We start from the raw sequence: 13,341 nt of genomic DNA on the forward strand, positions 1-13,341 counted from the left end.
GTCTTGTACTACTAATGGGCAGCAGCAGCAGCATGGGTTCTCTCAAATTATCTATGGTATCTTCCCATTTATTCTTATTGGGGTAATATATAATTATTGACAGTAGGATGGGTAAGGTCAACCTCTAATCAAAAGAGATAGCTTAATTCAAGCACAAAAAGGGAAATTGGCTAGGCTTAAAATGTGTCGCATGGAACCTAGCCCTAGTACTTATCAGTAAACATATGACAGACAAGGCTTTGTGTTTCAAGAAGTACTTGGCCTGCAGCTACAAAACATCACCACAATATCCACATAAGGTGTATATTGCCTGAGTGTTGATCATTTGGACAAATCCTTCTTTTGCAGGGTTACCTTTGTCTCTAAGAAGTCATCTGACAAGTCCAAAAGAAATAAATGCAGGGACAAGGATAAGGATAGGGACTCCTGTAAGGAAAGATCAAGGAGAAGATCTCCAGACCCTCTCATAGCTCAAAGCCCTAGTCCAAAGGTCCCACTAACCTTGAATTCAAAACCCCTTTCTTCATTTTTGGGGTGGAATCAGGCTCAGGTCTGACTGCTGGCTGCTTCTTGCCTATTGGACCTGTTTTCATGAGCTGTCTCCCCCTAACATCTAGTGCCCAGCTCTTTCATGGTTCAATTTCTCCAAGTCTTTTGGGTTTCTGATACCATGATGGGAATGGACCCCATTCCTAAGGCAAAGTATGATTAAAGTTCGTGAAATTAGTATTGTTTCAATCGTTGTTATTAGCTAAAGTGCTTCTTCGCCGCACTCACACTGTGCCCAGAATTGATCACTCCTGCAGTTAGTAAATATTTACATGTATCGGTAACATATCTAAATAAGACTGGAAATTCCATTTTTATGAGACCCATTGCTCCTACTACTATTGCAACTGTCTGGGTATCCTTCTTCCACATTGCCCTTGTTTCTGCCTGTAAATCCTGTGTTTTATGACTTTGTCTCTCCCTGTATACAAGACACTGTAATCACTGGCTGTAGCAATTTCAATGATCAGTGCTACTTTTGCCTTCTTTTCATGGTCTACTATATCTGGTTTTCTCGCAACCATTTTTTGAACTGTTGGTAATGCACGATCCCATGTGATATAAATTTCATCATTTTCTATAATGCTTTTTGGATCATGTTTCCAATCCTTCTCAGCTACTCCAAGAATCTATTATTTGCACAGTCCCTGTGTTTTATGGTGCAGTTCATTCAGTCAGTGTTTTGTGTTAGTATCTTTGGTAGAACTGAAGTCTTTATCCTGCAAAACTGTTATTCCTGTGGACATCACTTCAGCTGTAAGAATTTGGAGGCCATGCCATTATCACCCTTCTTACAAGGCCTTTCACAAAGATAGCATTTCCACACATACCAGTCTTTTCTTCATGCCTAAGAAAGCTACTGAAACTAATTTCAGTCTGCACATTTACAAATCTTCTGTAACAGAAAATACCTTTTGCATTACATGGATTATATTTAGACAACTAAAATTCTCCGTAAATACAACAAAATCTTTAAGAACCTCAGCTGTTTATATAATTTAAAAACAAATCTTGGATGTGAAGTATCCAGGGTGACCTAAGCTAAGTGGTTGACTGACTGCTTTAAATTTTTGCTATTAAAACGTCAATAAGCCTTTGTCCTCTGATCCTAGGCCACATTTCTCTAGAGCAGTGATATCCTATCAGTCCTTAAAATGTAGCCTATTGCAGCATCTGTGTGGACTTCATTGAATACCTTTGCAAAACACTGTATTCTAGAGGCAATATCTAGGTCTAGGTCTTTCATTAGACCATAATAATTAGAGGTAAGGTGCCATGGCGGAGACATGGCTCAGAAAGATTAGCTGGGAGCTGTGTCCTGCTGTTAATGAGGATGGAAGAGGTCTGAGTTTACATTGATAATAGATGTAGATAAACAGGTCTGTCCTTGTTAAAATACCTGCCCTCCTCTTCATTGACTTGATTTAGAAGTTTGTATTGCAGCTGATGTATTGGGGGGAGAGACTTATTTGCTTGGTAAAATGTCAGATGACGAGCTGTTCTAAGGGCTGATGGCACGAGTCCTACTGTTAACAAAAACACACTTGCTTTTCCATGTGTGTCCTTAATGGTGAGTACACATCTTTTGTTTATTATTTTAATTCCAATAAATATAAATGTTTTGTGATCAATATTATGCAGGGAAACAGATTTGTAAGACTTGAGGTTTAAGGTTTTTATCCTATTTCAAAATAGGGACTGTTACAGAATGTTTCCAATATGATGATATTACTTTTTTGTTATGTTACCAAAAACTACTTGTAAAATAATTATTATTGAGGGAATTGCTTATAAAGTTATGCAAGAAGTCTATCCCTTCTTGGGGCTTTACTATTGTTCATGGTTTTGATTTGATCTTTTAATTCCAGTGTCCTTAATTAAATTTCTAATGTTATTCTGCAAAGTCTTGGTAATATTTTATTAATAAAGTTATTTAATTTTTTGCATAGTAGCATTGTATGGATTAATGTTAGAAATATTACTGAACTATAGTTTAAAGTTGCTTTAAATATTCTGTAAACCTGTTTCAATTATGTTATTGGAATTTTCATGTCTTGATTACTTGAGATTTTTGGATAGTCTGGCAAGTCTTTGTGAATACTGAGGAATGAGAATAGCTTCTAATTTTAATTGTCTCAAGGGCTGTGACAGTTTTATGATTTAAAATCTGTTAATACCTTTACATTAAAGACTTTACTAAAAGTTTTATTAAATATAAATGTGCTGATTTACCATTTTGTTCTTTTAGTTTCGGTATATGTAAATTTTCTTGAATTTTTGTTAGCTGATTGTCCTAATCTTTAATCTTATTTCAACATCAAGCAAAATTGTACCAAATATATAACCTTTCAGAGTGTCCCATAAACCCTGGAATATCGACCTGTATTTTTCTGTAAACAATGGTTCATAAGTTGGTACTAGGCTATCGGCCCTAGGGCCTATACAAGCCTAGCCATAACAATTCCCTGGCTATTTCTTCCCACAGTATTTACTTCCCTGGATTCCTGTTTAGCAGGGCGACTGACATGATCCCCGGGGTGAATTTCTTATCTCCCATCCAATCATCAAGGTTCCTTTTGAAGAGGGCCTAAGAGGCGCTCTGCTCGCCATGTATGGGCAGTATATTCCGGAGTCTGGGGAGTCTCTGGGTCAGGAACCTATCCCTCCAGCATGTTTTTTTCATTGTGATGACAAGGTTTAGATCCCTGGTGCATGTGTCTCTGAAGAATTGGTATTTCTTAAAGTGTTGCATGTCCAACAGCTCTGGGTTTCACATGGCCTTGTATGCGATATGCGACAGAGTATAGGTGGAGTTTTTTTAGACGGTCAGCATAAGGCATCTGCTTTAGGCCTGTGATTCTTTTAGTGAGGTATTTCTGCGGCCTTTCCAATTGCTGCAGATATGTTGAGCGGTACATACCAAATGAGGCGTTGTATTCTTTAACATAGAAGGATTTTCTGACTGTTGTGGCGATGTGGTTATCGAAGGTGAGACCACTGTCCACCTGTGTCCCTAAGTCTCTTATCACACTTTTGGTGTTTAGTATACTGCCACTTGTGGTAATTCGCGGGTACATTTTTTTTCCCAAAGGGGATAACTATACATTTCTTGGCACTGAGCTTGAGCCCATGGCTCTTGCACCAAGCATCTGTTTCTGTAAGGCACATTTGTAGAATATCCACATCATTTGGGGATTCAGTAATGGCTCCCAGTTTGCAGTCATCTGCGAACTTTGTTAGCCAGAGTCCCTTAGTGTTGGCCTGTACTTCAGAGAAGTAGATGCCAAACAAGAGCGGTCCCAGGACTGAACCCTGAGGTACTCCACTTGTCTGGAGCTGGATTTAGAGTCGGCTACTTTTACAGTGTGGGTTATGTCAGTAAACCAGTTGGCAACCCATCGAGTGACGTAGGGATTAATGCCCAGCTTAGTAAGTTTATCTATGATGCCAGAGTGGGGGGTGGTGTCGAAGGCCTTGGCGAGGTCCAGATAGGCTGTGCAGACCACCTTACCCTTGTCCACGGCTCTGGAGACTGATTCGAAGAAGTCAGTCAGGTTCAGGAGAAAAGATTGGCCTTTCACGAACCCAAACTGCGTGGGGTCCAGTGTTTGAAGATTGCCAATGTCTTTGTTTATAAGTTCCATGATAATACGTTCCATGGCCTTGCAGATCAAGCTATTCAGACTGATGGGGTGGTAGTTCCCGGGATCGAAGGTGGATCCCCCCTTGTGGAGTGGGATAATTGTAGCTGTGTGCCATTCAATGGGCATGAAGCCTGAGGTGAGGCAATGATTAAACATGACACTTAGGTGAGTTGCCAGTTCATTTTGTATTTCATGTAGTACACAGCCTGGGATGTCGTCTGATCCCATGGATGCTGTATGCTTAGCTTTGGAGAGTGCGTTTTTTACCTGTATGACCATTATTACCGGAATCTGACAATTCTTCGGTATTGAGATGGGCCATTTAGTGGGTGAGAGGGGGGGTGAAGTTTGCACTGAATCCATCTGCCAGGATATTGGCAATATCCTTGGGATCAGTATATTTAATGCCATTCTGTTGTAGCTAAGAGCAGATCTGAGCATTGCCATTTAGATTCTTGACATAACTATAGAATGCCTTGTGGTTGTCTTTGGAATCTTTGACAATTTTATTTTTGTAAATAGCTTTGGAGGGTTTTACGAGGTATCTCAGCTGCTTACTGAGGCTGGTAAGGAAGTTTTTTGCATTCTGTGATTTTCCTCTTTTCTGCAACAGTTTCTTCCTTTTGTTGTAAAGTTTGTTTATGGCATGGGACCACCAGATTGGCTTCCTTTTTTCGGAGGAGAGCATCTTGGTTCTGTTGGGGATGGCACGATTCATGCACGAGTGTGTGTGCTCATACAGTGCCTTAGTGTAGGATTCAGCAGTCGAACTTTCAGTTCCCGTCTGCATGGGTGTCATGAAGTTTGTCACTTCTGACTTGAGTAGCATGAAGTTGGCTTTGGAGAAGTTTTTTATGGAGGTTTCCTTGGGTGGGTGAGGTGGGATGTGGATGTCAAGGGTGATTAGCTTATGGTCAAACCTGACCAACGAGGGGATGACCATATGTGTGGGGCATTGATTTCCCATGTTGTTAATGACCAGGTCTAGGATATTGGAGCCCCTGGTGGGACTAAGGATTAGTTGATCCAGGGCTTTGGAATTTATGAATTCCAAGAACCGTTGGGCAAAGGTGTTTGTGCCGTTGGAAACATTAACTTCAGTTATGGACTTTTCTCTAACATCTTATAATTTAGGTGAGCATGAGAGAATTTACCGTCATGTATTGTGAAAAAAAGCTGAGCACTGTGATCAGAAATTGAATAAGAGAAGATATTAAATGCTTCTGGTTTGGAAATTAAACTAGGAGAAATGTTAATTATGTTTCATTTTTTTCTGGTTACATAAAAATTGTTTATATTGAATTTGTTTTAAAGTATGTTAACTCATTTTTAAGATTAAACCGAGTCAAGATTTTAAAATTTTTGCTGATGTTGAGATTATAGTTGTTTCTGTTTGCACTGTAATCTTTTTTGTTAAGACATTTCTTCCAAGACCTGGTATCAACAGTGCAATGGATAAAGTATATATTCTTATCTTCCTTTACTGTCAGTTGTAAGCATGTAATTGTTGTCATTACTTCAACTGTGACTCATCACATTACATCTGAATAAGGTTGCAGCCAAATAAAAACTATAAGAAGTAACTCCTGTTAATGAAAAAACAAAAAGGAAGCCCCCACACCACACCCGTCTGAGAAAACAGCCCCCTCTCAAACACAGTTCCAACTTGTATATAATAACTCAGCCTGGTTCATTGGTATACCTTGACTGCAACCCATTCAACTGAGATTCAGTTGTCAGCCCCAGCTGTGGAGAAGCCAGGCATTGAGGGATAAGAGTGAAGGGGGTTTGTTCCAAGCTCCTGTACTAGGTGTGGTGGGGATGGCTGCTTACACTCGACAGCACACATGGTAGGTGCAATTTCCCAGGTGGAGACTGGGAAAAACCACCTCCTTTGCTTCGAGATTTGTAGGCAGGGCTGCTTGATGGATACCCGTAGTGGGTGGCAGATTCTAGGCTCCCTTTCTCACACAGCCAACTAGTTATTTGGACACAGTGTTCCATAGATGAAAACTCTTGAACCACTCCTGATGACTGCCTTATTGTTGTCCACTCTCAGCTAACTGTCAGCCTTGGTGAAGAGGAAGTGGTTAATTTGGTTGAGGGGGGAGTGATGACTTGGCATGCAGCTGAGGAAAACAAAGAAAAGAAAATTATACATACATGGATACCACATCATGGAAACAAATGAGAGAGCGCGCCCACTCGGCACACACTTAACTGTACCGACGATGATGGTTTTATGGAACATCCAGTTCAACCTCAGTGGAATATAGGGTTATTAAATATGGCTAGAATTCCAGGCACCAAAGTCTTTTCCCAGAGAATAGCCACGCCCTTCGTGAAGGAGGACAAAGATAAAATCTCAACTCTAAGTTAGCCTAGTTTATTGATATCTTCATCCTTGAAGGTAAGTAGTGTGAAAAGAATACTGGTAGATGTGTTGCCTTTGCAAAATTTAAAAGCTTACCTCTTTTATGGCCACTGTTCAGGTTATGAAACTTAATGGGAACATAATTGACAGCATTTAGCCTGTGGAGAAAAAACAAAACAGTGTCACAATATACAATGAATGTTTTCAAGTATTATAGGAAAAGGAAAAAAAGAGGTGACCCTGGAATAAAGTCATAAAGATCATAGAAGGAAAATGTGTTGCACTTATTAAAACTCAAGACTAAATAATAAACAATATTTTCTTCAATTAACAGAAAACTAAATTCACACCATTGTTGGAATCCTAAGGATTAGTGGGTAATTTGCGAAGTTTTCCTAATCAGATTATCTCTCAGCCACCTCCTGCTGTACTAATCAAGAAAAAAGCTTAAGTATATAACTCATATTCTACTGTAGTAATAAACCAACCAAAATTCTAAGATACAAATGAATACAGTAATAAAGTAAAACTATATATAATCTTAATTAAACTGTTAATAACATTAATATACAAATATAAAAAAAAGATTTAAGATTCTTAAAGTTGGCTGCTGCCATAGTCAATTTTATGATACTATCCAACTTTTTTATGTTTAAAATTGAATAGAGAAATGAAAAAATGGAGAGGTCAACATTTAAATGCGTTTTGAAGGAAGAAGTGAAAATTAGATTATTTAAGTTGATTGTTCTGTATTCTGAAATTATTATAATATATCCAGAAATGCTATACCACAGCAGTTATTTTTACCTTATAATTTTAAATTATTTCTTGGGATTTAGAATCCAATCAAAATTGAATGAATGCTTAACCCTGAATATAATTTTTTAGGTGTAAAATAATGAGTTTTAAAATTCATTTGTAGATCCCCATTTTGCTGTTACTCCAAAATGTTAATTTCTATACCAGAACTCATTCTAGAATTTAAAAAAGTTTGCTAATTAAGATGTCTGTAAGATGATAAAGCATTTGCTGTAATGCCAGCTGTACTGTACTAGCACTCATAATACCATAAAAGATAATTAAATCCCTACTCCTCACATAATAAGTCCATAATCAGTCACATCATTCATTAATGCTTAATCAAGTAAGTAAATTAATAATTCCTCCCATTAAGCAGTAAAGTAGTATGCAGTCTTTGGTGACATATAATTGTAAAACCAAAATAAAATAATTATATACATATGTGTAATTTAAAATTTTGACTAACATTCACAAACAGCTATCATATAACAGTGCTAATTCACACGTGGAGGCGATGCACTGGATGTCAATAATTTACTGACAATGCTTGACTGTATGTCTTTTTAGCAGTGAGGCACCTCAGATAAGTAGCAGTGTGCATGTACACAAAACACTCTCCTATGAAGCATCTGAGTTATGAATTCTGGCTTTTTCTAGATTAATACAGCTGGAGGTGCCCGAGTAGTAGTTTGGTTAGGAAAGCTTCTGAAATAAACCATTAATCCTTTATTATTATGTGCTATAGTACCTAAAAAGTACTACAGCTGTTTTCCTCTCTGCAGATCACAGAAACTACAAATTCCTAGAATATAACTATTGCTCTACAATATTTGGATGTTATTTACTTTTTGAAGGTGAGTATCTCATGTCTGATGCCTAGTAAAAGATTATAGCAGATTTTTGACAATTTGAAATTCATTTTATTATTAAAAACAAAGGCTGAGCTTCAGCTAAGCAATGAACTAACTTAAATTCTTTTTCTTTTTCTTCTGGCTTTTTCCCGGTTAGGGGTCATCACAGAGGATCACCTGTCTGCTTATTATTGGCAGTGGAGTTTTACGGTGTTGAGTTGCCAGCCCGGCGCCCAACCTTCCACAGAAGGCACACACACGCATGCACTCACACCTAGGGCCAATTTAGAGTGTTCAATCCACCTACAGCATGTCTTTGGGATGTGGGAGGAAACCAGAGCACCCAGAGGAAACCCAGGCGATCACAGGGAGGACATGCAGACGCCGCACAGAAGGCACTATGATATAAAAATTGTCTACTGTCATTTACTCATAACTTCTGCTAAGCAGCTAACATTTTCATATTCTAATTTTCAGTCAGTTTAGTAAGTAGTTAAAATTTTCACCTTGATGTTCTCATCCTCTTTGCTGAGGTGTATTCAGTTTCTGTTTGAAGCAGTTCAGAAAAAGAAAAAAATGCATTATGTAGGTTAACATTGTTTGAGAACTTCGTGCTAGTATAATTCATTTTTTTTTCTTATAATTTGACATAAATTAATGTTATTGATACAACCCAAAATTGATGGTGCTAATGAAATCTACATTCTTGCCTACCGCATGTTATATTTTCATCCCAATTACTTCTGTGATTTGACAGTTTAGGTGTTATCTATCCAACCTTTTAGATGTGCTTCAGAACAGTTAGCACTTATGTACCTAAAACATTTTTAGTACAGCTCAATATTGTATCATATTATTTAGCAAAAAGATTCCTCTCTTCATTGCTAAGTTGCATCAGTGACCTAGTTCTGTTTAGCTTTTACTTTATATTTATGTATTGTCCAATGTATTCCAGTACATATTTTAAATATGTAATTTCACAGAATGCTGTAGGACAGCCTCAATATATATTTGTAATTGGGTCTATTTCTAAATTTCAAAGTTTCAACACTTCAAATTTCTTATGGTAGAGACGGTAAGATCAAAGTTTTGAAACTTCAAAATGTAAATGAAAAAAATAAAAACATAAAAACCTTTTTTTTTTTTTTTTTTAACCTTTCTACAGAGGGGCAAGCCCCCCCACTGCATTTTCCACATGGGGGGATGTGCTCCCCACACCCCCACTAATTAAATATAACAACTGCAAGATCGAACTACAGTGAGGAAAACGGTAAATATACCATTCCACGCTGTACAGTGATCTCCATTTAAATGATTCGAAGTTTCAAAACTTCGATCTTATAGTTGAGACCATAAGAAATATGAAGTTTTGAAATTTAGAAGTAAACCCTCCTAATCAGATTCATTAAAGGTCCACAGAGAAATGGTATACAACAACTGTATGAATATCAACAAGGAATGTTCCTATGAATGTAAATTTGCATATGTCACAAGTAATAATTCGATAAAGGTGTTTGAAAAAAAAACTAGGAAATTCCCTATCTAAATATAAATTATTTCAACAACTAAAATAAAATAATGATGCAGTATTGGCTGTCGACAAAATTTTATTAAAATAAAAATACAGGGTAAGCGCTTTCGTAGAAAAATCTACTTCTTCCGACCATAGAAAAAGATTAAAACCTATCTAAATAATTACAGAACAGATAAAATCCATTAGCCAATGAAACAGCAAGAATAAATCACATGGCATTTACAATATAGAGAACTAATTAACCCCTCCTTTACTTTAATTTAGGTTTTAGAGAGACGTTATCATTCAGGCCTCCTTCCTTGTTAGCTTGTAAGTGTAGAATCAAAAATAACTCCCTGTGTTCAGTCTCATAGCAGATATTACTAAGCATACCATTATCTTTATATATTTCTATTAATTTGAATTTAAATATATGTTCAGAATTAGTTTCCGCAACATGTCTAGCCAGGGAATTAATATTGTTGTTAGTTCTTGCATCTCTCATGTGTTTTCTTATCCTTTCTAGAAATGTTCAATTTGTTTTACCTGTATAAAAGTTTTGACATAGCAAGCACTGTGCTAGATATACTAAATTTCTAGTCGTACATGTAGCATATATATTAAATTTATAAACTTTACTGGTAATAGGATGTATAAATCTATTATCAGAATCTGTAAGATGGCAGAAATTACATGTTTTACAAGGAAACGTACCAGACTGTTCAGTGGAAGTCCCATTATTATAATTATTTTAACATAATTTCTCTAATGATTTTTTATTTCTAAAAGTGAACATGGGTCAAGTCCCAATCACATTATTAACTTCTCTGTCAGATGTTAAAACATGCCAGTTATTTCTAATAGCATCACATACAGTCTTAATGTTACTAGAATAGGTAATATTAATAGTAGGTGCTCTCATATTGGCTGCATTATCTTTTTTTCATAATGGTGTCTATCAGAAAAGTACAAAGAGGGTCTATCTTCTATTAAAACCATGGCCTCACTAATATCTTGCCCTACCTCTTCAGTCCTATATCCTCTAGCTACTAGCTCATTCCTCATCCCTTCAACTTCCGATAAAAATTTATTATCCGAGTTATTCAAACAAGAAATACTCATAGCTTGTTTCTAAATATGTGTGGTGGGTGTAGACTATTCCTATGTAAAGTATGATTTCTGTGGCATTTTTTTCCTGTAACGACTGGTAACTACCCTATCTAACTCATCCTTCTCTAATTTGATATCTAAATATTCTATACTAGTTGCTGAAACATGACTAATAAACTTCAAAATGCACATTGTATTATGCAGGTATTCAAGAAATTCATTAAATTCACTTTCACTCCCTCTCCAAAGCATAAACACGTCATCTACAAAGCATTTATAAAAAGCAATGTTAGGGGAAAAAATTGTTGTTAGAAAACACATTTCCTTTGCTTTGTATACAGTTTTTGGAAGGAGAGATTGATCCAGACGCTACAGGTACTGACTTAGAGATGTTAGGAGATACTGTGAAGGAGATAGGGAACCAACTATTTAAGTTGAAACGTTACCAGTGGCAAAGACTACATATGGAGGCATGCTTGCAATATAATATGAATACCTGCATAATACAACGTGCTTTTTGAAGCCAATTCTTTTCTGAATGATTTTGACCAAAACCCTTAGTCTTGAGAGCTGAGCTCTTAAGACTGTCTTGTCTGAGGCTTTCAGTTGCTCACATATACACAGAAAAGGTCACCAGGGCAAATCTTTGACAGAAAGATACAAGGGCTATATTTTCAGTTTTAATGTACAGAAAAGACAATTTGAAATCGGGAGGAAACATTCCCAGGTACTGTAAAGCCATGCTGTACCAGAGGCTTCACAGCTTATACAACTTATACAACTTGTCTTTAGCTGGTGTTCCAGAAGAACATTTATGTTACAACAACTTTGGCTAAGCCATAATAATCTTTCCAAAGTACTGCATGCTACAGCAAGGCTTCATTTTGTAGTCATATTCCGTCCATATTATAACTGTTGTGGAAATGTTCAAATATGATTAAGGAGTAGTGGCTGAGATTCTTTGTTAAAATGATCAACTGTTACTATGTACAGTAACTCGAGATCCATAGAAGCATCTCAGCCAGTAGGTGCAGTTTTCCTTCCAAGTTGTCTGATAGAAGATGCAAAGAGGTTTGATAGTGTAGAGAGTACTGGGTTGCCTCATTGTGGCATTTAGCAGCAAAGAATTGGAACTTTTCTGGGTCCCATTTTCTTTGCAGCAGTCCATCATTTACTTCACTGGAGGCACTACTGAGGTGGTTGCTTAAGAGGCCAGTGAATGTCCCCTTTTTCATTGGGATTTGTTGGCTGGGATGCTTATGAAGATCTGGAGTTATTGTTTATATACTTTATGGTAAGTTTTTATCCATTTTTTGCTGACATAGTAATCCATTTGTGAAAATAAATTCTAGACCGGTTTAAAATTTAGTTTTGCAAGTTAGATGTAGTATTTTGTTGAGTCTGAAAGTAGATTTTTGTTCTTGCTATTTTACAGACATCCCAAGTAAATGGAAGAACACTGGAATGTAGAAATAATGACATTGTTATGGTTCCTAATGTGGAAGCCATTATAGAAGATTTTGAAATCCTAGGAGATGGTCTGGTCAAATCAGTGGAAGCCAGAACTGAGAAATGGAACATTTAAAAACCGTCTTACACATGAATGACTTACATGTAGCACAAGCAGTGTGCGTGTCTCACCATCTTCTTAGTTTTATGAACCTTAAAATGCTGCATCAGCATCAATAAAAAAGCACATTCGTGATTTTACAGAGTTGTTGTTTCTGTGCATCTTATTTTATTTCTTTAATCCAACTCAAGTTATCTTTTTAGGATAATATAAAGAATGTGAGTGTGCTGTGTACAGAATGTCTTCACATTGCAAGTAAGATAAGTGACCTCTGTGGCTGTTTTTTTCCCCCCATGAAATTAAGGCATTTGTGTATGTGTGTGTGTGTGTGTGTGTGTGTGTGTGTGTGTGTGTACTTAAGCCACAGATGGTGTAAATCTGTTTGATGTTCATCCTGTGTGTCACTGTTGTAGTTCTGATAGGGAACCCTGTCACAGACTGATTTTGATCTCTGACCCCGCTTTCTGAACTGAGCACCCATCTATCTGTGACTAAGCTGATATTATAAGCCCAAAGAGTCTTTTCTTCGAACACGGAAATGTTGACACCTAAAGAACGAAAGTTGTAAACTGCGAACGACCACCTCCGCAAATTTTTTCCTAGGGAAAAAATTTGGTTGGACCTCAAACATATAAACAAACTTTTAAACCCCCATACCCCCCCCACCCAACTAAATATATCAACTCCGAGATCGCTCTACTTTGGAGAAAAGGGCAATTCCCAATAACGGCCAAGTGAATTTTTTCACAGGGAACAAATTCGAGGAAGTGGGTGCTCACGGTTTCCAGATTTCTCTGTTTACGTGTCAGCATTTTGAGTGTTCAATGAAAAGACTCTTCAAACTTATAATATAGATTCACTGATGCCACCTACCCTTGGTTGTTAGCACATTGTTGGCATAAAGGAGTCAACTGCTCTTGCCATTAGGG

At 37.1% G+C, this 13,341-nt stretch overlaps 1 protein-coding gene across 1 annotated transcript in view; it reads left to right on the forward strand.

Annotated features, from left to right (window-relative positions):
- Positions 1-12,556, forward strand: part of NOL6 (nucleolar protein 6) — a 1,772,660-nt gene extending 1,760,104 nt beyond the window's left edge. The window contains exon 26 of the mRNA XM_044078098.1: positions 12,278-12,556. Within this exon, the coding sequence (XP_043934033.1) occupies positions 12,278-12,427 (150 nt within the window). The 3' untranslated portion in view covers positions 12,428-12,556. The remainder of the gene's footprint in view (positions 1-12,277) is intronic.
- The last annotated feature ends 785 nt before the right edge of the window (positions 12,557-13,341 follow it).

The sequence above is a fragment of the Protopterus annectens genome, chromosome 1.part1 (genome assembly GCF_019279795.1).
Source record: "Protopterus annectens isolate FY-2018-M chromosome 1.part1, PAN1.0, whole genome shotgun sequence".
Lineage (NCBI taxonomy): Eukaryota > Metazoa > Chordata > Ceratodontiformes > Protopteridae > Protopterus > Protopterus annectens.